At 36.7% G+C, this 25,898-nt stretch overlaps 1 protein-coding gene across 3 annotated transcripts in view; it reads left to right on the forward strand.

The window, feature by feature from the left end:
- The window catches only part of PPP1R12A (protein phosphatase 1, regulatory subunit 12A), a 176,724-nt gene that overhangs the window by 121,925 nt on the left and 28,901 nt on the right, over positions 1-25,898 (forward strand). For 2 of the 3 annotated variants that reach the window (XM_006882545.1, XM_006882546.1), the window contains exons 10-17: positions 3,119-3,334; positions 3,794-3,888; positions 5,733-5,837; positions 6,534-6,701; positions 7,074-7,250; positions 24,129-24,219; positions 25,174-25,377; positions 25,612-25,777. In XM_006882545.1, the coding sequence (XP_006882607.1) occupies positions 3,119-3,334; positions 3,794-3,888; positions 5,733-5,837; positions 6,534-6,701; positions 7,074-7,250; positions 24,129-24,219; positions 25,174-25,377; positions 25,612-25,777 (1,222 nt within the window). The remainder of the gene's footprint in view (positions 1-3,118; positions 3,335-3,793; positions 3,889-5,732; positions 5,838-6,533; positions 6,702-7,073; positions 7,251-24,128; positions 24,220-25,173; positions 25,378-25,611; positions 25,778-25,898) is intronic. The other variant, XM_006882547.1, reaches the window with a different exon arrangement.

Genomic DNA, 25,898 nt, shown 5'->3' on the forward strand with positions numbered 1-25,898 from the left:
ATAAATGTTCAGGCCATATGATTTCTGGAGTTACCATCTCTAAATTTTTTCTTTGAGATTTTAACTAACAATAAGTATTCATAAGTCTCTGGCCAAAATGTATACTCAGATACCCAAACAGATTACTTACTTTGTTACATGTTTTCTGTTTTAGTGTTGTTTTGGTTTACTCTATGGTAAAAGCTCCTTCAGAATTATTTGAGAATAAAAGTTTTAATTAATTTAATTAGATTGAATCACTAAAATTATCTACCAGAAGAGTGCTGTATGCTATAGATATATAAAGTACATTAATATAACTGTACAAATATAGCACATAGCAGTGGTTACAAAGTAGAAGAAATGAAAAAAAAAAAAAAGAAAGTAGAAGAAATGCAGTTTAATTTGATCTGCTGAGATCTGAACTTTTGAAGTCGAACTTGAAGAATCAATATGTAATATTTAACTAGACGAAAGAAGAGCGATTGAATGTACAGTTTGAAAGGGAAGGAAGAAATAAGCAACATGGAGGTAATCTTTTGGATATGATGACATTTTGCAAGAAAATGATCAGTTTTGAGTGAATTATGATTTGTGTTTGATCGATATATGGAGTGAAAAATGCACAATCCACACTCAGAAAATAAAACTAGAAAATTAAGTTCAAATTGTGGAATGTCATCATTTCTAGGATAATATCTTTATAGTTAATGATAATAAGAAGTAATAAATCATAGGTGTTTGAACACATGGCCATAGGAGAATCATTCTCTATAGAACATTATTTTGGCAATAATGTACAAGTGTGTGGTTCACGTAAGAGGCTGAGAGAGAAGTTTATAGACAGTCATTGGAGTGGCTGTAAAGAAGGGTGGTGAAGATATAAACTTAGTGGTGCTAGTGGGTTTATAGAGAAGAAGTGATAATATGGAGTGTTGGCATCCAGTTTCTGTATATAGGAAGGTGTCAGAAAAATGTAATATGACTGAAGTTTCAAATATAGTGTTATTAAAGTTTCAAATATGGTGTTATTAAAAAAGTGGGAAATTACAGAATTTAGAAGCAAAGTTGATTTAGAAGTAAAGGTGTTTGTTTTAGACTTGAATTTCCTGTTCCAGATAAAAAAATTATACATTCTGTGTGTAAAAGAAATTCAGGCTAGGCTAAAGAATTACAGTTTAAGAATAAACTGTTGTTAGATGCCATTGAGTCAATTATAATTCATAGCAAACCTATTAACATCAAAACCTTGTCCTGTCCTGCACCATCCTCACAAACTCTGACATGCTTGAGGCTGTTACTGTTTCTCTGACAGTCTATCTCTTTGACGATTCCTCTCTTTAACTGACCTTCTACCTTTCCCAGAGTCATACTGTTTTCCAGGGACTGATCCCTTTTGACAACATGGCCAAAGTATGCGAGACAAAGTTTCATCATCTTGGCTTAGTGCATCCTAATTGGACTGCCTTCAGTTCAACACAGATGTGTGTTCATTTGATGCGTTATAATGCTAATCCAAAATAATAGAGTTCATAATCACCAGTTGCTTTGTAGGAGAAAGATAAGCAATCTTCCTATGCTGTTAACAGCCTCTGAAACTCACTAGTGGGTCAGCTGTGAGTCAAGTCCAAGTCAATGGCACATAACAACGACAACCACAATTCAAAGGCATCAGTTCTTTGGTCTTCCTTCCTCAGTATCCAACCTTTATTAGATTCATAAGAAGCAATAGATAATACTGTGACTTGGAACAGACACACCTGAATCTTTAAATTAATATCCTAGCTCTTTAGAGCTTTATAGAGGTCCTTGACAGATATTTTCCAATGCAACATGTCTTTTGTTTTCTTGACTACTGTTCCCATGCATTTTGATTGTGAGTCCAAGTCAAAAGAAATCTTTGACAACTTAACTAGTTTGAACAGTGTGGGACAGATGTCTCTTTACTTCTCTTAAAAGTAAAAATATTCCACAGCAACTCTGAATTTTGTTGTTACACTCTGTAGCAATAAATATGAAAGAAAGAAGTTTCTGAAGTATCAAATACACTTTTTAACAACTACTTAAACCTATAGGCACTTATCTGTATTTAACTGTAAGTGAATATAATTTGTAAGTTGATAAAATGCGCTAGTTAAAAATAATATGTTTTAGAACTGTTGGAAACTGACAGTGTATGTTTTTGTTCATAAAAATAACTTTTAATTGTTACGTTTAGACCTAATACTTGTTGAAAAAGGCAGTTATATATAAAATTAATTGTTGTAATTGGAAATTTAATTTCTGTTGGTTATTGAATTTTAAAACAAGTAATTTAAAGTCAAACTCTATAAATAGAAATAGTGTCCTTTTTTTTTAATTCACGTACTGTAGTAGCATCTACTCTATGTTCCTTTAACTACCTTAGGTACTTCTTTATTGGGGGTTTTTCCAATTATTTCATGTTAAAACTACAACTTATTACTAGTACTTTTGAAAATTGGGCTTCAGTTTATTATACTCTTTCAAAAAGAAAAAGTCGCTTTTTTTTAAACTTCCATTTTCTATTTTCATGCTTTCAATCTGTATCTCTTTACCTGTCTTATTTCAATTGGCTTTAGTATGATTTCATTGCTCCCATCATGCCTGTGGTGGAATCAGTAGATCCTGCATCATGGAGGCAGGGCTTGCGCAAAACTGGCATTGTTCTTGTGCCCAATAAGGGTGAAAAATCTATGGTGAGGCATTTTTATGTGCAAGGATTTATGTTAGGCTATAATATAACAAGTTTAATATAATATTATAAATAATATAATAATAAATAATAGGGTCCAAAGATGCATGGTTTTATACGTCCTGGTGGTGTGCACATTTCTGTTTTCTCTATTTGCATCATAATTTTTCTGTGTAATATATAGAGCGTGGAGTGTGTTTTGTAAAATCTAACTTCTGGATAGGATAGGGTTCAGTTTTAGATCATTATTTTTTTTTTTACTAAGACATTAACCTACTTAGTAAGAAGTTGGATTCTTTTGTTTTTGTTTTGTTTTACTTTCCTCTGAAATAGGAACTATAATTTTAGACATACTACTTCTCATTTTCAACTCGAAGACTAATAAGTCTTTGTAATTATTTTCTCTTTTGTATTAAATAAAAACAGTTTCCAACTTCAGTTGCTAGAATCTCTCCCAAAGAAGAAGAAAGAAAAGATGAGTCTCCTGCATCTTGGAGGTCAGGACTTCGGAAGACTGGCAGCTATGGTGCACTTGCTGAAATCACAGCATCCAAAGAGGCTCAAAAAGAAAAAGACATCTCTGGTGTTATGCGTTCAGCTTCAAGTCCCAGACTTTCCTCCTCTTTGGATAATAAGGAAAAGGTAATCTATACCATAATTATCCAGTTTATTTAAAACTATTTTATGTATTTAAGATCTTCATGTTCTACTGCATTTTCAATTCTTGGATATTTTTTTTTTCTTGTATCATTTATTTTGCTGTTTAGAAATGGTTCCTTCTTTGTCACAAATTCCTCAATAATATTTCTCATCAAATAATTTTAACATGTTTTACATTTTCATAAATTTATTAAGGAATTTAGAGACATGTTAGGAGAGAAAATCCTTAAAATGTAGAGAAATTTTTCTTTATATTACTATATTATCTAATTCTTATCATTAAAGGAATATTCATTTGAACAAGCTGTGCTTAAGTTCTTATACTTGATTATTGATGGACATCAATGAAGTCTGGAATTGCTTTAAACTGATGACTCTGTAATTCTACATTGTTGCAAAATTATTCCTTCATTCCTCCCCTTTTTTTATCCTACTATGCAGGAGAAAGACAATAAAGGAACAAGGCTTGCTTGTGCTGCTCCTACAGTACCACGACGTCTAGGTAGTACATCTGACATTGAAGAGAAAGAAAACAGGTGAATTGACAATGATTTTTTTTTCTGGCTTTTTGCTGTAAAATATTGTATCAGAGGTGGTTACAATTAGAATGTGATGGTGATATCTTACTCTGCCTATCTTACATTACAGAATTGGTAACTCCAAACTAAGTGTCTTTTAAAGTGCTTTGGTAGTTACCGTTAACTTGATCTATACACACACAAACACGCGCGCGCGCGCACACACACATATCTATCTATCTATCTATCTATCTATCTATCTATCTATCTATTCTTTTTTTATGATGGCAGTGGTGGTGATTGTATTTCAAGCAATTCCATTTTTTGTTCATTTAGTAAATGAAAATGTCTATGTTCAAACATATTATCCATAAGTTATCAATACATTCTCTGAATTCAAAGGATGCTCTGGTGTCCTAGACCATGGATTTTGCATTGCTAACCCCAAAGGCAAAGTGTCTCTGGACATTCACATCTACTAGTGGCTCCACAAGAGAAAGATACGCAATCTTCTCCCATTGGCCGTCTTCCCAGCCTGAGAAATTTCAGTTGTGAGTAAATTCTGACTCTACAACGATGAGACAGACATTCAGAGAAACTGAGGAATACCTCCTGTATTTGTTTGAAGATAGGAATATGGGATGTCCTGAATGCCAGTTTATAAAAGAGAATGCTTTCTACTATAGTACTGTTTGCTGTGCATTTTCTTTAAGTGCTTTTTCACATTATTAATACATTATTTTTATTAATACATTTTTAAAAGACATTTACAGTAACCATTGTCAAGAGTTTGTTCTGATTTTTCAGGATATAGAGTTTTGCAGGGATTTTTTTTAATATAGTTATAATAAATTACAGAAAACATTTAAAAGAATGGCAATTTCAAAACATTTGATTGTGGTCATGAAGAACTTTAATGAGAAGCAACCATTTGAGCCAGCCAACGGCAATTGCCAACATAAAGCAATTTCTAATAAGGAAAGGTGTGCATCAGGGTGATATCCTTCACCATGCCTATTCCATATGTATGCTGAGCAGATGAGTTTTGAAACTGAATTATATGTAGAAGCAGGTGGCATTAGGATTTAAGGAAGATTCCTCAACAACCTGGAATATGCAGATTACTCGCTGAAAGTGAAGAGAGTTAAAAGCATTTATATCTCCACAAAAGGAAAATGGAAGTCCTTGGAACTGGATTGATAAGCAACATGGGTACAGAAGGGATTGAAGTTGCAATTTCCTTTTATTTGAATCCACAATTCCCTTAGCAGTAGGCAAATCTGCTAGGAGCTCTGGTGGCCTAGGGGCAAGAAGCTGCACTGCAATCCCAGAGATCCATGGTTCAAATCCTCCAGGTGCTCTGCTGAAGAAGAAGGGGCAATCTCCTCCTGTACCAGTCAGATCCAGTTTGACAGGACATGTACAGAAATTTTTAAAAAATCACAAAAAACCCTAACGAGATGGATTGACACAGTGGGCTTACGCACAATAGAGTTTATCAGGGTGGTACAGCATCAAACAGTTTTATTCTGTTTGCAGGGTTTCTGTAAGTTAAGGTTAGCTTATCATAATACCCAATTTTGTATATGAACTTTGTGTTAATTCATATAATAAGTAAGCATTATCTTAGACTAACCTGCTGAGGTTAAACAACAATCTCTTCATGTTATACATGTTTAAATGTCTATCTTGATTAGAATTTTATTTTAGGGACAGAGACTTGGAACAGAAATTGCTTCCCTTAATAATTGTTAGTATTTTCTCAAGTAATTTTACCAGTTTTCACTTTTTATAATATTAAGGTACAGCTTTCTTAGTACTATTTTAAAATTATTGACTAGAATGTAAATGTTCTTTTACAGAGACTCTTCCAGTTTGAGAACAAGTAGTTCTTACACAAGAAGAAAATGGGAAGATGATCTCAAAAAGAATAGCTCAATTAATGAAGGACCACCTTATCATAGAAGGTAATACAGTCATTTTTAAGGAGCTTTTTTCTATTCTTTTAATAAATAGAAATATATTTTAAATTTATTTAAATGTTATATAAGCAAATGCATGCTTTTATTAAGTATTTTCTTTTTATTGCTTACATAAAATTTTCTTTAAAAGCACAAACTGTATATAAAAATAAATGTAAATGTACTCCCACATAAGCTTTTTCTACTGTATTTCTAACTTAACTAAATTCTGGAGTATCTTAAAAGGAAATGCTTTGCAATTGACTGACTAACTTTTGAACTATGTCAGTGATGTAATGATTTTGTCATCATTTAGTAAACTTTAAAATTTCTACTCAGCTCAAATTGAAAATACTATCAAATTGAGGATATTGGTAATATTATGTTTGGGGACTTTAAATATTTTTGTAAAATTTACAAATTTTATTTTTTTGAAAAAAAAAAAAAAAAAAAACCAGTCTGAAGCTGTTCTAGAAATGTGAATGATCAGATCATAAGATTTGCTAACAAGGAGAAAAGTATAATGGTACAATACCAAATTGTTTTAGTATCTAGACTCTATTGCTACAACTCTTGGTGCTGTAACTTTTTTAAAAAAAATATATTTTTATTTGCTTTATGAATGTGTACAATTTATAATCAATGTTAACTGTAGAATCAACGTAGAAACACATCCTATATAGATATGACTCTTTCCTTCAGTTGCTCCTTTGGTAGAAGACAAGATGATTTGATTAGTTCTAGTGTTCCAAGCACCACATCAGCACCAACAGTTACCTCTGCAGCTGGGCTTCAGAAAGGCCTGCTTTCCAGCACCAGCACTACTACAAAGATTACAACGGGCTCTTCCTCAGCAGGCACACAAAGCAGGTAAGCCACAAATAGATTTCGTGTTCAGGTCTACTGTGTGCTTATGTACGTGCATGCATTTTTGTTTAGATTGTGGGACTCTGGATTTTTTCATTTTTTCTTATTAAAATTTACAAACAAAAATTGGTACCAAAAAGAGATAATTATGCATGCTGAGGGGTGGACAGTACATTCCTAAATTATGAACTTTCCTTGATTTGATTGTTTAAATGTAAGTTTCTTGTGAGCTTTTTGATTCATAGTTTAAAGATGTCTGGCTTCTGTATTCAAAAAAATCCATCCCTCAAGTCATATGTTTTCAGCTCTTAGAAAGTGCTTTCATTGTTTAGCTGTTTATTTTCTCTTTTTGTGTTGCTGCTTATGATGCTCTAGTACCTCAAATCGTTTGTGGGCTGAGGATAGTACTGAAAAAGAAAAAGACAATGTTCCTACGACAGTGACCATTCCTGTTGCTCCAACTGTTGTAAATGCTGCAGCTTCTACCACAACCCTGACTACAACTACTGCTGGCACTGTCTCCTCCACATCAGAGGTCAGGGAGAGACGAAGGTGTGTAAAGGTCCTAACAGTACTGCTGATGCCTTGTGCAGTGATAAAGGTTTTTTTTAAAAAATCTTGTGACATTGGTGACCATCTCTCCAGAATCCTATTATAAAATGTATGTCACCTCAGAGCTATGTAAAATGATATAGGGAGGGATAATTAAAATTTAGATTTTGTAACCCAACTTTGAAGTAGCCCTAAGTGACACAAACAGTATAGTGCTTGACTACTAGGGAAAAGGTTGGTAATTCAAATTCCTACTGAGGTGCCTCAGGAGACAGTGTGGTGATCTGCTTCTGAAGGGTCACAGCCTTGGAAACAATTCTACGCTGCACACTTTGGGTTTCCATTCCTTCATATTTACTTAGGGATAATGAACAACAACTACCCACATCTGAAAGAGAAATATTTTTTGTTTTTAATTAGCAAGATGATAGATAGTTGTTTTCTTACTTAGCCATGTTAATTTTTTTATGGTGATTTTAATTAAAAATGTTTTCTGTAGTAAAGATCTAAACATCAACACAGAAAACATGCTACAGTGTGTATCAAAAACAGATTTTTATCATTCTCATTGATGCCTTCACTTTAAGAAACATGATGTAAGATTTTACTGGTAAGGAAAAGTTGAGGTGCATACATGTAAGCAGTTAATTTTAAGTTTGTTAGACACATTCATTTTGTTTTAATTCTGGTACATAGTAAGCATTCATTAATTGATGTGAGGGGAAAAAAGAATCTCTTAATTTGTGTTTCTTAAATGCATTTAAGAGCATTACTCTTTTTTCTTGCTACTTCCTACTGATATGGAATCATATATGTGGAAAGGAAGTTGCCTGTTACATGATATTTTTACTTTATAAATAAGGAAATGAGACCCAGAGATGTTAAGTATAGAGTACTTAGTATGAGAACTAAGACTACAACTAAATTTATAGGAGGAACAATAGTTCAGTGTTCTTTCTGCTATTATATATCTATATTGTTGTTGCATCAAGACCAGTGTATATCGGACCCTCCAGCAGGATTTTAGGGACAGCACATAATGCAAGAGGAGATTGCTCATCTTTCTCCCACAGAGCATTTAGTGGATTCGAACCACCTGCCTCTGGGTTGGCAGCCCAACTCCTTACTACTAAGCTAACAGAGCTCCCTTGTGTTATGCATAGCCCCTACATATCTTTTCATTGTCCCTAATGCTATGGGAAAGAATACAACCCTGACAGACACCTTTCCTGATTTTAAACAATGCAGTGTTTCTCTGTTTGATTAACAGCTTCTTAGTGTAAGTACAGATTTCAAATAATTCTCAATAGTAGCCACAGTTTGTTATGATCCACATTGTTAAATGTCTTTACATCGTCAACATTCTTCTGGTAGTCTCTCCTTTCAGCCAGGATCTACCTGACATCAGCCGTGATGTCCTTTGTTCAGTGGCCTCTTCTGAATCCAATTTGAATTTCTGGCAGTACTTTGCTGGCTTGCATTTCTGTTTTTGAATAATCTTCAGTGCAGTTTTATGTGCTTATAATGTTCCTAAATTCCTATGCTTTATTGGATCAATCACCTTTTTATTAAATAGGTGGATCCCTTCTAGTTAGTTGGCCCGATATATGGCTTGCAAATCTCTTGGCATAGACTAGTGAGCACAACCAAGACTCTGTCTCTTTACCTCAACACCTCAGTTTGTATCCCATCAATTCCTGGGGCCTTATTTTTTGTCAAGACCTTCAGTGCAGTTTGAACCTCATCATTACCATTTGGTTTTGATCATACGCTACTTCCTAAAATAATTCACTGTTGGCCAATTCTTTTAGGTACAGTGACTTTGTGGCACTGTACATCCATCTTCTTTGGATGCTTCCTGCATCATCAGTCTCTTAATTCATCATTTTCTCCATTTGCTTTAACTGTTAGACATTCAAGAACAAGTTGCAGAGTCCCTTCTGACATCTGTTTTATAGTCCTTTTTCTTTCTTCATGACATCAATGTCCTTGATGTCACCCCACAGCTCATCTGATCTTCGATCATCACGTTTCAGTGCATCAAATCTAGTCTTCTGGTTCTTTTTAAATTCAGGTGGAATAAACTCAAGCCTACATTTTGGTTCACGTGGACTTTTCCTCACTTTGAGTTTTAACTTGTTGTTGTTGTTATGTGCCGTCGAGTCGCTTGCGACTCATAGTGACCCTATGTACAACAGCCCTAAACCTTGCTCTATCCTGTGCCATCTCATTGCCTCTGACACACCCATCCCGATTACCCATCACTGAATCAATCCACCTCATAGAGGGTCTTCCCCTCCTGCGCTGTCCCTCCACCCTCCCAAGCATGATGTCCCTCTTCAAAGACCTGTCTCTCCTTAAACATGTCCAAAGTATGTCAGACGAAGCCCCAGAATCCTTGTCTCCAAGGAATAGCCTGGTTTAACCCTCTCTAGGATGAATCTGTTTGTTTTCTTGGCAGTCCATGGTTCAATACTCAATATTCTTCTCCAGCACCACAGCTCAAAGGCATCAATTCTCCTTCTGTCCTCCCTAGTCATTGTCCAACTCTCTGATGCATAGCAAGTGATTGCAAAGACCATGGCCTGTATCAGGCGCACCTTCGTCTCCAGAGAGACACCATTGCTCTTGAGTACTTTAGAGAGGTCCCTAACAGCAGACTTTCCCACCGCGATACACTTTTTGATTTCCTGGCTGCTGGTGCCAAGAGTGTTGACTGTGGAGCCGAGCGAACTGAAGCTGTGAACAATCTCAATCTCTTCGCCATCCATCCTGATGCTACCAATTGGTCCAGTGGTGAGAATCTTTGTCTTCTTGATGTTGAGCCTCAGTCCATACTGAAGGCTGCAGTCCTTGACCCTCTGCAGCAAGTGCATGAGGTCCTCCTCAGTTTCGGCAGGCAGGGTTGTGTCATCTGCATAACTCAGATTGTTAATGGATCTTCCACTAATCCTGATGCCACACTTCTCATAGCAGGAAATACCAGAAGAATGTCTGTTTCATTGATTATGCAAAGGCATTTATTTGACTGTGTGGATCATAACAAACTGTGGCTGACTCTGGGGAAGAACGGGAATCCCAGAACATTTAATCGTGCTAATGTGAAACCTATACTTGGACAAAGAGGCAGTCATCAGAACAGTTCAGGGTAACACCACATGGTTCAAAATTGGGAAGGGTGTACACCAGGGATGTGTCCTATCTCCATACCTTTTCAACCTGTATGCAAAGCAGATTATCCGAGTTTGAACTTACATATGAATAATTGATGGCCTGTTCCACAATCAACCCTTGACGTTGTTTTGACTGCTGACATTGAGCTTTTCCACGGTACTTCTCCACAGATGGAGTATGTCTGATTGCTGTGTATTCTGTCAAATGAGGTACATGTGTATGATAACCATTTGTTGTTGTTGTTTTTAAAAAAAATGTATTCATAATGACTAAATCATTGATAGAAGAAAGACTTTATCATATAACCTCCATCCTCATTTCTGCCACCAAGGCCATATTTTCTAATTGCCAGCCTTTTTGTTTGTTTCTAACTTTTGCATTCCAGTTACCAGTTATTATTAATGGAACTAATGGTTGCTGTGATGCTAAACACTGTGACACTACATATCAAATGATATGATAGTGGTTGTCCATTATAGACAGTGTTTGGTGGAGCTCCCCAGTTAAAACAAGCTTGGAAGCAGGAATGGCATCCACTTCCAAAATATCTTGCCTCCGGAAACCCTATGGACTTGGAGAAATGATGAAAGTTAGACAAACGATCAGGTTCGTTCATAGGGTTGCTGTAAGTCATCTATGACTCGATGGCACTTAACAACAACAACAGTGCTATGGATAGAATGTTGAATGATCCAGGGAAGCATTAAAAGAAGATGGAAAGAGTACACAGAGGAACAGTCCGTCCCCCCCCAAAAAAAAATTGACAGAGAACCTTTTCATGAAACAGCATATAATCAAGAAGCAGTGGTGATGAAGAAGGAAATTCAAGCTGCTCTGAAGGCATTGGCCAAAAACAAGGCCCCAGGACTTGATGAAATACCAATGACATATTTCAGCAGACAGAAATACCAATGACATATTTCAGCAGACAGATACTGCCTTGAATGTTCTTACCAGGTTGTGCCAAGAAATGTTGAGGACAACTACCTGGTCAACTGACTAGAAGAGATCCATATTTGTTCCCATTCCAAAAAAGAGTGACACAACGGAGTGTGAAAATTATCCAGTAGTATCACTGATAATCATACGCAAGCAAAATCCTGCTGAATATTATCCAAAAGTGACTGGAGCAGTTGCATCAACAGAGAACTACCAGAAATATAGGCTGGCTTGAGAATAGGCATTGACACCAAAGACATTATTGCCAAAACCCAAGACATCATTGGCTGAAAGCAAAGAGTACTAGAGGCATCTCTGTCTGTGTTTCATTGACTGCAGTCATTTACTGTGTAAATCACAACATATTGTGGCTAACCTTAAGAAGAAACTGGGAATCCCAGAAAATTGATTGTGTTCTTGTGATACCTGTACTTGTACCAGGAAACAGTGGCCAGAACAGAGCAAAGAAACACTACATGGTTAAAAAGCAGGAAAGGAGTGAGTCAGAGATGCATCCTGTTCCAAACCCTTTCAGTCTGTTTGTGGAAGCGATCATTCTGGAAGCTGGATTTTTTGAGGAGGAATATGGCATCAGGAAGACTTAATAAGTAACTCATATTATGCAGATGACACAACCTTGATTGCTGAAATTGAAGAAGACCTGAGCATTTGCTGCAGAAGGTCAAGGACTGTAGTCTTCAATATGGATTGAAACTCAACATAAAGAAGATTCTTAACCCTGAACCAGTTAGCAGCACCATGATAGATAGAGGTTAAGGTTGTTAACAGTTTCAACTTGCTCAGCTTCATATTTAACAGTCTGGGCAACAGCAATCACAAAATCAAAAGACGAATTGCTCTGGGGAAAGCTGCTGTCAAAGACCTCTCAAAAGTGTTGAAGAACAATGATGTCATTCTGGAGACTAAGGTACACCTACTACAGGTCATGGTCTTCACAGTTAACTTGCTGTACATCAGAGAGCTGGACAATGACTAAGAATGCCAGAGAAGAATTGATGCCTTTGAGTTATGCTCTCTCTAATATACTTTGGCCAGTGGCCAGAATGGACCAGTCCATGGAGAAGGACATCATGCTTTGGAGGATAGACAGACAGTACAGAAGAGGAAGACCCTGGATGAGATGGTTTAAACAGTAACTGGAGTAATGGGATTAGGTTTGTCTGAGACAGTGAGACTGGCTCAGGACAGAGCAGACAGCTGTTATACAAAGGGTCACTGTGAGTCTCGGTGACCCAATGGCACATTAAAGCAACAACAGTAATTCTGAATTTTTTATTACCTCTTGAGAAAAAGAAAATCTTAAGAAATTAAATGTAAACCTTTTTTAAAAATCTTATTTTAATTAACTACATAAATTATTTAACTTGCTAAAATAATCAACTAGATTAACTTTGCTTTATTTCTGTAATATATTGTTTCATACATAAAGGATAAATAGAGATTAAAGTTATCCTTTGCCTTTGGTGCCTAGCAAGATGCCTAGCCTGTAATAGTAGGAACCTTATAGCAGATATTTATAGTGAGTATATGAAGAAGTTTCCACACTCAGTTGGGTCACCTTTCTTTGGAATGGGAACAAATATAAATCTTTTCCAGTCAGTGGGCCAAGTGGTTGTTCTCCAGATTTCTTGGCACAGCTTGGTGAGCACGTCCAGGGCAGCATCTATTAGCTGAAATATGTCAATTGGTATACCATCTATTCCTGGGGCCTTGTTTTTTGCTATTTCTTTCAAAGCAGGTTGAACTTCCTTCATCACCATAGGCTCTTGCTCGCATGTTGTTTCGTTAAATTCTTCTGTGTCTGCCAATTCCTTTCGAAACAATGACTCAGTATATTCTTTCCATCTCTTACCTCCTGGATAGTTTAATATTCTGCCTAAAGCATCCTTGATTATAGCAGCTCGAGGTTTGAATTTGTTCTTCAGTTCCTTGAGCTTAAGAAATGCTGAGCGAGTTCAACCCTTTTGGTTTTCTAACTCCTTGCACATTTCATTGTAATATTTTACTTTGTCATCCTGTGCTGCCTTTTGAAATCTTCTGTTCAGCTCTTTAGTATCTTGAATTCTTCTTGTGCTTTGGCTTCTCTGCGCTCCAGTGCAATATTCAGTTTATTCTGACATCCATTTTGGTCTTTTCTTCCTCTTCTGTCTTTGTAATGAACGTTTGCACTCTTCTTGGATGATACCCTTGATATCCTCCCACAACTCATCTGGTCTTCGCTCTTTTGCGTCCAAGTCCTCAAACCTGTTTTTTGAGATGGTTCTGAAATTCAGGTGGGATAGACTCGGTTACATTTTGATTCTCGTGGATTTGGTTTAATTTTCCTCAGCTTCAGCTTGACCTTGCATGAGTAGTTGGTGGTCTGCTCCACAATCAGCTCCGGGCCTAGTTTTCACAGCTGATATTGAGCTTCTCCAGCGGTTCTTTCCACAGATGTAATCAGTCTGATTCCTATGCATACCATCAGGTGAACTCCATGTATATAACCTGCTTTCATGTCTCTTAAAGTATTTGCAATGAATAAGTCATTGTGCAAAATTCAATCATTCTATCTCCAGCTCCATTGCTTTCTCCAAGTCCATGTTTTCCGACTACTGATTCATCTTCTCTGTTCCCAACTTTTGCATTCAGTCACCCGTTATTATCAGTGCATCTTGATTGCATGTTCGATCGATCTCCCACTGTAAAAGTTGGTAGAAATCGTCTACTTCTTCTTCTTTGGCTGTGGTTGTTGGTGCATATACCTGAATGCTAGTGGTATTCACTGGACTTCCGTGTATGCGTATGGATATTATCCTGTCACTCAAAATATTGTACTTCAAGGTGGATCTAGAAATGACTTTTCTAACTATGAAAGCAACCCCATTTTTCCTCACCTTTTCATTTCCGGAGTAGTATATCAGATGATCATCTGATTCAAAATGCCCCATGCTGGTCCATCTCATCTCACCAATGCCTAGTATGTCAATGTTTATGCGTTTCATTTCCTCCTTAACAGTATCTAATTTTCCCACATTCATGGTTCTCACATTCCATGTTCCAGTCACTACTAGTGTCTGCTTACAACTGTTCATCTTCCTTTGTATTTCCATACTCAGTTTCCCTTTCTGTCATTCTATGTGAGTTCTGTTGTACATAGGCTTTTCAGAGGCTTGCTATTTTGGAAGTGGATGGCCAAACCTTCTTCCCTAGGGTATGTCAGTCTGAATGTTCAGATCTAGAGAAGTATCCAACAGATAAGCATTTTACAGAAAAAGTGAAAATAAATCCCTTATTGTGGAATTAACCATTAGTTTCAATGTTGTCCCTGCCCTTGGCTTAAGTTCCCTGACCCACTTATTTCTTTGCTCCACCATCCATCAAGATACCCCTCCCTTCTTCTACCCACTCCCTTCTTCACCTATCTCCCTTGCCTAGCCCGTGATCTGATAGCTTATATCTAAAGCTTACTTGGTGTCTGTGATTCCAGATTCTTTAGCTGCCAATAGTTTCTTATGCTGTGACAAGAGTCTCCTAAGTGTAGTGGTAATGTGTCCCGAACAGAGATGATGTTTCTTGCGGAACATCAATCCTGCAAGCAAGATTCTGCTGAAGATTATCCAAAAATGGCTAGAACAGCACATCAGCAGAGAACTGCCAGAAGTCCAGGCTGGGTTTAGAAGGGGTCGTGGTACTAGGGATATTGTAGCTAATAGTATTAGATGGATCTTGGCTGAAAGCAGGGAGTACCAGAGGACTGCTAAGAGAACAAACATATTCACCCTGGAGAGGGTTAAACCAGGCTGCTCCTTGATTGCAAGGATTCTGAGGCTTCGCTTGACATACTTTGGTCATGTTGTAAGGAGAGACCAGTCCTTGGAAAAGGACATCATCCTTGGGACAGTGGAGGGCAGGCGCAGGAGGGGAAGGCCCTCTGGGAGATGGATTGATTCTGTTACTGGGGCAGTTGGGATGAGTGTGTTGGAGGCAATGAGATTGGCACAGGACAGAGCAGAGTTTAGAGCTGTTGTACATAGGGTCACTATGAGTCACAAGCAACTCGACAGCACATACAACAACATATGAAGAAGAATAAATTATGTTTATACAGGCAAAATCTTCGGAGTTGATGTTGTTGAGACTTAAAACTATCATTTTATGTATTTCTTTAATATTAATTTCTATTAAGTTGCATGCTGTGATGGTCTGTACCACTAGTGTAAATTAGAGTCTCAAAATTAAATACTTTCTGATAGGAATTACTAGTCTTGGTTGTATCTTGTTTTCATTGTTCATCTTCCCTTTGCGACCCTACTTAGAAATTTATACTTAGTTTTGGATTTTTTTTATGGTGTTTTCCATAAGATCATACAGCTAACAGGATTGAAAGGCTCTTAAGGAAGCCATCATTCTCTTCTAGTGAAATAGGTGTGAAGACTTTTTCATTCGGGTGAAATAAAGCAAAGACAAATTAGGAGCCCATTTTTTTGCCACTTTGTTTTATTCCTAAAGTCAGAAACTTCTCTGGGTCAAATTTCCTCTTTCGTAAATTGACGTGTTTAAGTTAAATACTTTTTAATTCTGGAAATCTTTCTGTTTTTAGCATTCATTGCTTTAAAAAAAAATCTTTCCACTAACATTTGCATCCTAATTAATTTCACTTTCAAATCTTAAATTCTTACAAAACAAACAAATTAAAATTCTTAACTTGAGATTTTCTGTATTTTTCTCTTAGAAGTAATTGAGTTCATTTTTTAGAATTGATGGAAAGACACTACTGAGAATTACACTTTTGGAGGTATTGTTAGGATAGAGCAGATACTAATAGTATGAAAAACAAAGTGTGTTTGTTGACATTTTTCCTGGTCTATATTACAGAGGTTTTGCTTGTTTCATTGATGTTTGCGTAGTACTAATGTTGTGTTTTGTTCAATGTGGAATAATTGTTTGCAATTTTAAGTGCATTGTTGGCCTCTTCTGTTCGTCTCTTCAGTTCATTAATATTAAATACTGAAAATATATGATTAAGAAAATTTTAAATATATGTATGATATTATAAAAATATATCTTGACAAATGAAGGAAAGAATATACACACACATACACCAGGAACCCTGGTGACGTAGTGTTTAACATATTGGGCTGTTAACTGAAAGGTCGGCATTCTGAAGGAGAAAGATGAGCAGTCTCACATGAAGATATCTAGCTTTGGAAACCCACTGGAGGGTCACTATGAGTTGAAACTAGCTTGATGGTAATGGAGTTGGTTTTGGTTTGAACATTATATACCATTATATATGTGAAGTTATCATGTACACTATTAAATTCCACAAATTGCCAAATTTTTCTGTTTATTTGGAATTTCAGTGGATTTAATTTTTGATTGGTGAGGACTGTTGTTGTTGGGTACAGTTAAGTATGACCCACATGACCCTATGAATAAGAGATCTGCAACCTGCCCTCTTGTGTGCCAACCTCACAGTCCATTGCTGCAGTTACTGTAGGGAGGCAAAAATATCTTTAAATAGATGGAGCAATAAAAGTAAATTATTTTGCAGCGTACCTGTTTGTCAATTCTGAATAATCTTTTCATACTGCAAAACAGTACCTTACTAATGGCATCATATTTGTAGACTGAACACACAGAGAGCTGTTGTTTTACTATTACTACTTCTTGTCTCAGCTGTGCCTCTTTGCCCAATTTATTTCTGTCTGGAACGAAAATTCTCATTGAGAAATTGGTGGTCTAGTGAGCAAGAAGTTGCACTGCCAGCTCAAAGGCAGGTGATTTGAATCCACCATCTGTTCCACAGGAGAAGAGGAAGTCTCCTCCTATATGATTTATAACCCTTGAAAACCAACTGAAAGGTCATCTCTGAGTCAATTCCAATTAATAGTGGCCTTAACAGACAGCAGCCTCTCCACTGGAGAAGGATATGTTATCTCCTTCTGTGCAATTTATAGCCTCCAAAAATCTGCTGGAGGTCAGCTACGAGTTGGTTCTAACTTCATGGCAATGACTTTGATTTTATAGAATGGAGTAGGATTTCCAAGCCTTCAAATTTCTGCAGAAGCCTCATCTCTCTCCCAGGAAGGAACTCACAATTTAAAACTAATGACCTTTTAGTCAACAGCCCCACAGTCATTTCTTTGGAATTAAAAACATAAATTGTAAATTATTTTTCTTTTTGTAGCCTATTCTTAGGAAACCTAGTGACACTGTGTTAAGGTGCGTGGTAGCTAGATAAAATATCAGTGGTTTGAAACCATGAACCACTTCACAGAAGATGAGGCACTATGTTTCCTTTAAGATGTGCAGCCTTGGAAATAATTTGGGGTGGTTGTACTCTGTCCTATAGAGTAGGGTCTCTGAGTTAGAATGGACTTCGTCACATTGTTATATCCTTGTCTTAGGTATCTGCTCAAGTTAGTTATCATAAGAGGAAAAGTTAACTAAATATGAAATGAAAATTTGGGAAACATTTATTACAAACAGATGGACTAGTGCTTTAGTCTAATTAGAGGCAGAATTATAAACAGTTTAAATAAATGGATTTTACAGGTCCTTCAACTAGTAATTTTTTTTATCTCTCTGAGTTTGCTCAGCTCCATGGTCAACACTCTTGGCACCAGTAGCCAGGAAATCAAAAAACGTATTGCGATGGGAAAGTCTGCTATTAGGGACCTCTCTAAAGTACTCAAGAGCAACGGTGTCTCTCTAGAGACGAAGGTGCGCCTGATACAGGCCATGGTCTTTGCAATCACTTGTTATGCATCAGAGAGTTGGACAATGACTAGGGAGGACAGAAGGAGAATTGACGCCTTTGAGCTGTGGTGCTGGAGAAGAGTATTGAATGTACCATAGACTGCCAAGAAAACAAACAATCATCCTGGAGAGGGTTAAACCAGGCTACTCCTTGGAGGCAAGAATTCTGGGGCTTCACCTGACATACTTTGGACATGTTGTAAGGAGAGACAGGTCTTTAGAGAGGGACATCATGCTGGGTAGAGTGGAGGGACAGCGCAGGAGGGGAAGACCCTCTATGAGGTGGATTGATTCAGTGACTGGAGTAATTGGGATGGGTGTGTCAGAGGCAGTGCGATTGGCACGTGATAGAGCACGGTTTAAGGCTGTTGTACATAGGGTCGCTATGAGTCGCAAACGACTCGACGGCACATAACAACAACAACTGACTTGCACGTATTAAGCCAGGTACAGTGTTAAGTTTCATGATAACCTGGAATTGTAGAAAAATAATCCAGGGTCATAATAGGAGTGTACCATGATTGTTTAGTGCTAGAAAAATAAAAGGGGAAAGTAACAACAACACAAGTTTTACTTAGTTCTTCCTGTTCTAAACTACATATAAAAACTTTGATCACGTAGACAAGGCACCAGAGTTCAATGATCCATATTCATACTTGCTTTCAGAGCAAACCATGAGATGCCGACATAATAAATGTAGCCATCTAGCCTACTAAAAACTTTTAAGATTAGCAGGTACATTTACTTTTCCTCTGCTTTATTTATTTACTTTATCTGGTGGAAATGCAAAATTAATAGAAGCAGTAATAAATGACCACATTTTCTAAATTTATGTTGCAAGGGATATTTCTCCATTTTGTCTGAATATGTATTATTATTGTTGTGTGCCATTGAGTTGTCTGTGATTCATAGTCAGCCTATGTTCAATAGCTCTGAACCCTGCCCTGTCCTGAGCCTGTTTCAGTGACTATGACACTCCTACACACATTACCCAGTTACTGTGTCCGTCTATATCTGGGATCTTCCCTCTCCTGTGTTGTCCCTCCACCTTTGCAAATATGATGTCCTTCTCCAAGGACTGGTTTCTCCTGGCCACATGCCCAAAGTATTCAAAATCCTTGCCTCTGAGGAGAAATGTGGTTTCACCCTCTCTAAGACAGATATGCACCACCTCCCCCAACTTGTGAATGATCTTCTGAAATGCTGAGTTAAACAAAAACTTTTTTCTTTAATCCCTCTCAATCTCTTTAATATGTGTGATTTTCTAAGGGTTGGAATGAGTAGTATTTCCCATCTTTATTAATTAGCTTCTTGGTCAGTTAAACTTGTCATCTTATCCCAGAGCTAATGTTTCTGTCTTTTCTCTCTCTTTAAATTACTTATCCCAGAAAAAGCAGTTCAGTTATAAAAACAGGAAATTTTCTCTAAGTAAAACCCAACAGAGCTACATGAAGAGAATGGCAATTCTAAAACAATGGGGAAAGAGAGAGCCTTTAGCTTTTAGTCTAGCCTGAATATCGTGGGAGGAAGAGGCTGCCCCCGCCCAGTTTTACTCTTCTCTGTGGATCTGTTGGTACAGTTGAAGCTGTATGTAGCAGAATCTGAACAAGGGAAAAATCACACTAAAAGTTTTTAACAAACATATTTCTTTAAGTGGATTTCCCCTCTGCTTTATAAAATAAATTAAGGCAACAGAAAATAACAACTAAGAATCTACCTAAATAGTTGAACTCAGTTCAGGATTAATATTTTTAGTATAAACCATATTTGGTAGAATAGAACTCTTCGTTGAAATGTCTTCCTAATGACCGAAATGTTCCATGATAAGGAGTTGTAATGCCATCTTTTGGACAACAGTTTGAGCCTACCAGCTGTTCCATGGGAGAAAGATGGACAGTCTCCTTCTGTGCAATTAACTGCCTCCTAAAACCTGCTGGAGGGTCAGCTAAGGGTCAATTCCAATTGCATGGTATACAACAATAACAGTAAAAAAGATAGTCTTTCAAAACATTCTAGAAAAATAGAGGTGAAAACATTGTGGAGAACAATTTAATGACATTTGAAAGAGAAGAAGAATTCTTTCAAGAAACATTGTCATAAGTTAGTCAACCATGTAGAGAAAACAGGTGATATTTTTCAAACCAGAAGGAAAAAAGTTAATATGGAGACTTTTCCAAAAGCCATTTCTGGAACCTCCAGTTCTCAATCTCAAGCCTACCTTTCTCTTTAACAAACTGTCTCCTGAAGGGTTAAGAAACCTTAAGCCAAAATATTGTAGAAATCAGATTTTCATCCTTCGCTAAATACAGAGGTATGATTCATTTGCATAAAAACAACCCCTGGAATATTTCTTGACTTTATCTTGAGATCATTTCATCTCTGTGAGTAGAAACGGCAAGGATAATCAGCCCACTAGGACTAATTTTAGTCGCTAAAACTCAAAACTCAATGCTGTTGAATCAGAATCAAATCTTCGTTGACCCTCCAGAGAGTTTTTAGAGGCTGTAAATTCCATGAGATATTTCACATTTTTCTCCTGCAAAACATCTGGTAGATTTGAAATACCTCCCTTTGGATTGGCAGTTCAACTCTTTACCCTCTAGCCATCAGAGTTTCCTAATTTTAGTCAATTAAGAGCTAATTGATAAAATTAAGGAAATATCTTAAGTGAGAAATTGTTTAAGCAGGTAAATACTGGGACTTATGAGCCTTTTATTGTAGTTTTGGAAAGACATTAAAAAATGAAGGTTATGAATTCCTGTGGAACTAAAAGGAATGAGGCCTTTAAACAGAATCCTCAAGAAATTATTAATGATTCTAAGTAGGAACTGTGCTGCCAGCCCAGAGGCACATGGCTTGAATCCATCAGCCTCTTGGGAACAAGGTGAACAGTCTCCTCTTGTGTGATTCAGCTACCTATGAAAACACTGGAGGATCAGCTATGACTCGATTCTGACTCAACAGTACACAACAACAACAAAATGGAGCCTGAGGATAGGGCTGAGTTCTGTGAGTTTACTTTTTAAAGGATGCATGCAAGACACAGATGATAAGGTATAAATGTGGAATAAATTTCGCATTTTGTTATGAATACTATTAGGAAGACTAAAGAGCAGGATGAATTACAATGTAAAAATTTAATAAAGGTAACTTCTTTCGAAGGTACATTGAGAATTTATTACACTGTTGCTTGAGGTTTGCAGACAGGTCATAATAGCAGCTTGGTTTAATCAACAACATAGAAGACTGTTTTATTAAATTTTTCTGTTTTCTGTGGAAAGGTGGTTTGTAATATAATTAGATAAAATGTGTAATAATTGAACTGTTTACTGTTGGAAGGATGGTCCTGTGTTGTCAGGGTTTTGCCCAGTCTTGGTCAGTTTGACCTTTTAATCAATTGTTTAACTCTTGGCATATCTTGTATGTTTCTGAAATTGTGTACATACTATAAGAGAAATGGACCTTAACCTGATTTCATTTACTCTGTCGTCCAAGTCCTACCCTTCAGATTAAAAATTCACTTACTCAAAGATAAAATGCTAGTTTACAATCTTTGGAGAACTTAAAAGTATGGAACAAGATGTCTACCAAAAACATTATGAATAGTAGCAAGAATAGAATACTCACCTGTCATACCGTAGCCTGAATGTTGAATTCTGTTCTAATGATGGCATTGGAAGACAACATTAAGATATCTAGAGTGGACTCAGATATACCATAAATTATCTAGAGGACAGTGTTTCAGGGAACCCCAAAGAATGAAGGATCTTAGGATTGTTCTAGAGAATACAAAATATAGGGAAGAATTTTATTACCGGTCTTCAAATATTTGGAAATACTATTAGAAATTTATAGACTTCTCTAGTAGATCTTTTTTTAACTCAACTTTTGGCTAAAACTGTCGTTGAGTGAATTGCTTCAAGAAGTTATGTTACTACTACTTGTGGATGTTGTAAAAGGGAAAGACATCCTAAGTTAAAAAGCAAAAATATATTTTTTTACCCGTCCTAGTAAATTGTAATTTGTTTGTTGTTATTATGTGCCGTCGAGTTGCTTGTGACTCATAGCGATCCTATGTACAACAGCCCTAAACTCTGCTCTGTCATGTGCAAATCGCACCGTCTCTGACACACCCATCCCGATTACCCCAGTCACTGAATCCACCTCATAGGGGACCTTCCCCTTCCGTGCTGTCCCTCCACCCTAACAAGCATGATGGCCCTCTCCAAGGACCTGTCCCTCCTTGCAACATGTCCGAAGTATGTAAGACAGAGCCTCACAATCCTTGCCTCCATGGAGCAGCCTGGTTTGACCCTCTCCAGGATGAATCTGTTTGTTTTCCTAGCAGTCCACGGTACCCTCAATACTCTTCTCCAGCATCACAGCTCAAAGGCATCAATTCTCCTTCTCTCCTCCTTAGTCATTGTCCAGCTCTCTGATGCATAACAAGTGATAGCAAACCAAAGAGACACCATTGCTCTCAGTACTTTGGAGAGGTCCCTAACAGCAGACTTTCCCATGGCAATACGTCTTCTAATTTCCTTGCTGCTGGTGCCGAGAGTGTTGACTGTGGAGCCAAGCAAACTGAAGCTGTGGACAATCTCAATCTCTTCACCATCCATCCTGATGCTGCCAATTGGCCCAGTGGTGAGAATCTTTGTCTTCTTGACATTGAGCCTCAATCCGTATTGGAGGCTGCACTCCTTGACCTCTGCAGCAAGCACTTCAGGTCTTCCTCAGTTTCAGCAAGCAGGGTTGTATCATCTGCATAGTGCAGATTGTTGATAGATCTTCCACCAACCTTGACCCCACATTTCTCCTCATAAAGCCCAGCCTCCCAGGAACTGAAGAACAAATTCCAACCTCAAGTTGCTATAAGCAAGGATGCTTTAGGCAGAATATTAAATGATCTAAGAAGTATTATAAGAAGATGGAAAGAATATACTGAGTCACTGTATCTAAAAGAATTGGCATACATAGAAGAATTTAATGAAACAACATATGAGCAAGAGCCTATGGTGATGAAGGAAGAAGTTCAAGCTGCTTTGAAGGAAATAGCAAAAAATAAGGCCCCAGGAACAGATGGTATACCAATTGGCATATTTCAGCTAACAGATGTTGCCCTGGACATGCTCACCAAGTTGTGCCAAGAAATCTGGAGAACAACCACCTGGCCAACTGACTTGAAGAGATCTATATTTGTTCCCATCCCAAAGAAGGGTAACACAACAGTGTGGAAACTACAGAACAATATCATTAATTTCACATGCAAGCAAGATTCTACTGAAGATTATCCAAAAATGACTGGAACGACACATCAGCAGAGAACTGCCAGAAGCCCAGGCTGGGTTTAGAAGGGGTCGTGGTACTAGGGATATTGTACCTAATGTTAGATTGATCTTAGCTGAAAGCAGGGAATACCAGAGGAATGTATATCTTTGTTTCATTGACTATGCAAAGGTGTTTGACTGTGTGGATCATAACAAACTATGGCTGACTCTAAGAAGAATGGGAATACCAGAACACTTGATCATGCTAATGAGAAACCTATACTTGGACCAAGAGAACAGAGCAAGGAAACACTGCATGGTTCAAAATTGGGAAGGGCATACGCCAGCGATGTGTCCTGTCTCCATACCTTTTCAATTGTAATTTAGGCAAATGATATGCTTCTATCACTTTAGTAGAGCTAAAATCTTTAACCTCTGGATAGTCAGATGTCTTTTTAAAGATATATTCTTTAAACTTACATTCATGGTTAAAAAAAAAATGTTGAAAAAGTATACCTTACTACTATTAATTCCTCCAAAGAAAAATTATTAGAGTGCCCTATTGACTTAAAAGTGGGTATAATCACTTACTGAAGACTCTTAGAAAAATACATTAAAAATGCTGAACTTGTATATTTTATTCACATATATTCATTTATAATTCACATACAGTCATAGGTATTGCATCTACAGCTAACCTTTATTATTTCATTTTTTTTAATTACTGTAGATCATACCTCACTCCTGTTAGGGATGAAGAGTCTGAATCCCAAAGAAAAGCAAGATCTAGACAAGCAAGACAGTCTAGAAGATCAACACAGGTATATTTAATATGTGAAGTACATAAATTTTCTTTTTATATGCTGATGTTGTATGTTAGTGTTACAATGTGAGCAAATATTGAAGGATAAACAGCTTGCTTTAGTAGTCTTTCTGTCATCTTTTGTATCTAGCAGCATAGTTGCACTTCGATTATTTTCTTTAATCATCAACTATATGCCTCTGTCTATTTTTCATATCCACATTTTTTGTGAGTGTAAATTAATTAACTGTGCATGGTGCCCAATGATTATTAGAGTTGTGGGTAATTGGAGGTGAACAAGGGATAATGAGTAATAGGCTGCTTTTTATATTAGTACAACAAACAGCTAATCTGCAAGTATGAGGAAAATGTTACTCAAGTTACTTACTATGCCTTTATCTCCTCCTTGCCATTCTAATTATGATTTCTGTTATCTACATTTTTACCTTCGTATAGTTAAAGAACTTTATAGTAGACCAGTCTTCTGTTTGAATCATTTTTTAGTTTTAAAGCTGGCCTATTTGTAGCTACCTTCATATTCTATTTTTCTTCTTTGTTCCTTTTACTTCTTGAGATCTAACCTATAATTTAGGACATGCCCATCAAAAATTAATTATTTAATGAATTGTCTCTGTAGACTCTTAACAATTATTTTATGTATATAAACATAATAGCATTTACTGTATATGTATATAAACATACATATTAAATCATAAATACATTAGGTGTTCTTTCTCTCAACTTGAGAACATTATATATTCATTTGATTTTTCTGCCAGCTCTCATTCTATTCCTTTTTTAAATGCAGAGGCAGTTTCTTACATGTATTTACTATTCTTGCACATGGTCATATCTCTTAAACTGAATATGACTTGCTGGATAGTCAGTCTGTTTCTCAAAGTGCAAACCAGAATTTGACCTTTCATGAAACTAGCTTTAATTTATGCCATAATTAAATTTGTCTTGTTTGCAGGGGGTAACATTGACTGATCTTCAAGAGGCTGAAAAAACAATAGGAAGAAGTCGTTCTACTCGAAGTAGAGAACAAGAAAATGAAGAAAAAGAGAAAGAGGAAAAAGAAAAACAGGATAAAGAGAAGCAGGAAGAAAAGAAAGAGTCAGAAATACCTAGAGAAGATGAATACAAGCAAAAATACTCCAGAACAACGTATGATGAGGTAAAGGTATACCAATAAGATAACTAGGTCAAATGTTTTCTGGTGAATCTTCATCATAAGATACAGAAGCACACACACCTCCCACCAAACCGTAAACAATACTTGAAACCATTATAGCTTAAATTACTATGACCTAAGTAGAACAGTAAACACTTTTTCTTTATGAATTTAAGTGTCCTATTTGTTTTTAACTATTTAATATTTCAAATGAATTTTTATTTTGATGTGTCACAGACCTACCAGCGTTACAGACCAGTATCAACTCCAAGTTCTACTCCATCTTCTTCACTTTCTACCCTGAGCAGTTCCCTCTACACTTCAAGTCAACAGAACAGACCAAATAGTCTTGTAGGTTTAACCACAACTTACTCCAGAGGATTAACAAAAGGAAACGAAAGAGGTAAGACAACCATATTTTTAAAACATTTGTTTATCAGAAACGGAGACAACATAAACTATGACGACTTCTCCCTAATTAGAGAAATATGATTGATTGTTGACAGTGGAAAAAATTATTGTTG

The sequence above is a fragment of the Elephantulus edwardii genome, unplaced genomic scaffold, assembly GCF_000299155.1.
Source record: "Elephantulus edwardii isolate Elephantulus edwardi_28Jun2011 unplaced genomic scaffold, EleEdw1.0 scaffold00021, whole genome shotgun sequence".
Classification (NCBI taxonomy): domain Eukaryota; kingdom Metazoa; phylum Chordata; class Mammalia; order Macroscelidea; family Macroscelididae; genus Elephantulus; species Elephantulus edwardii.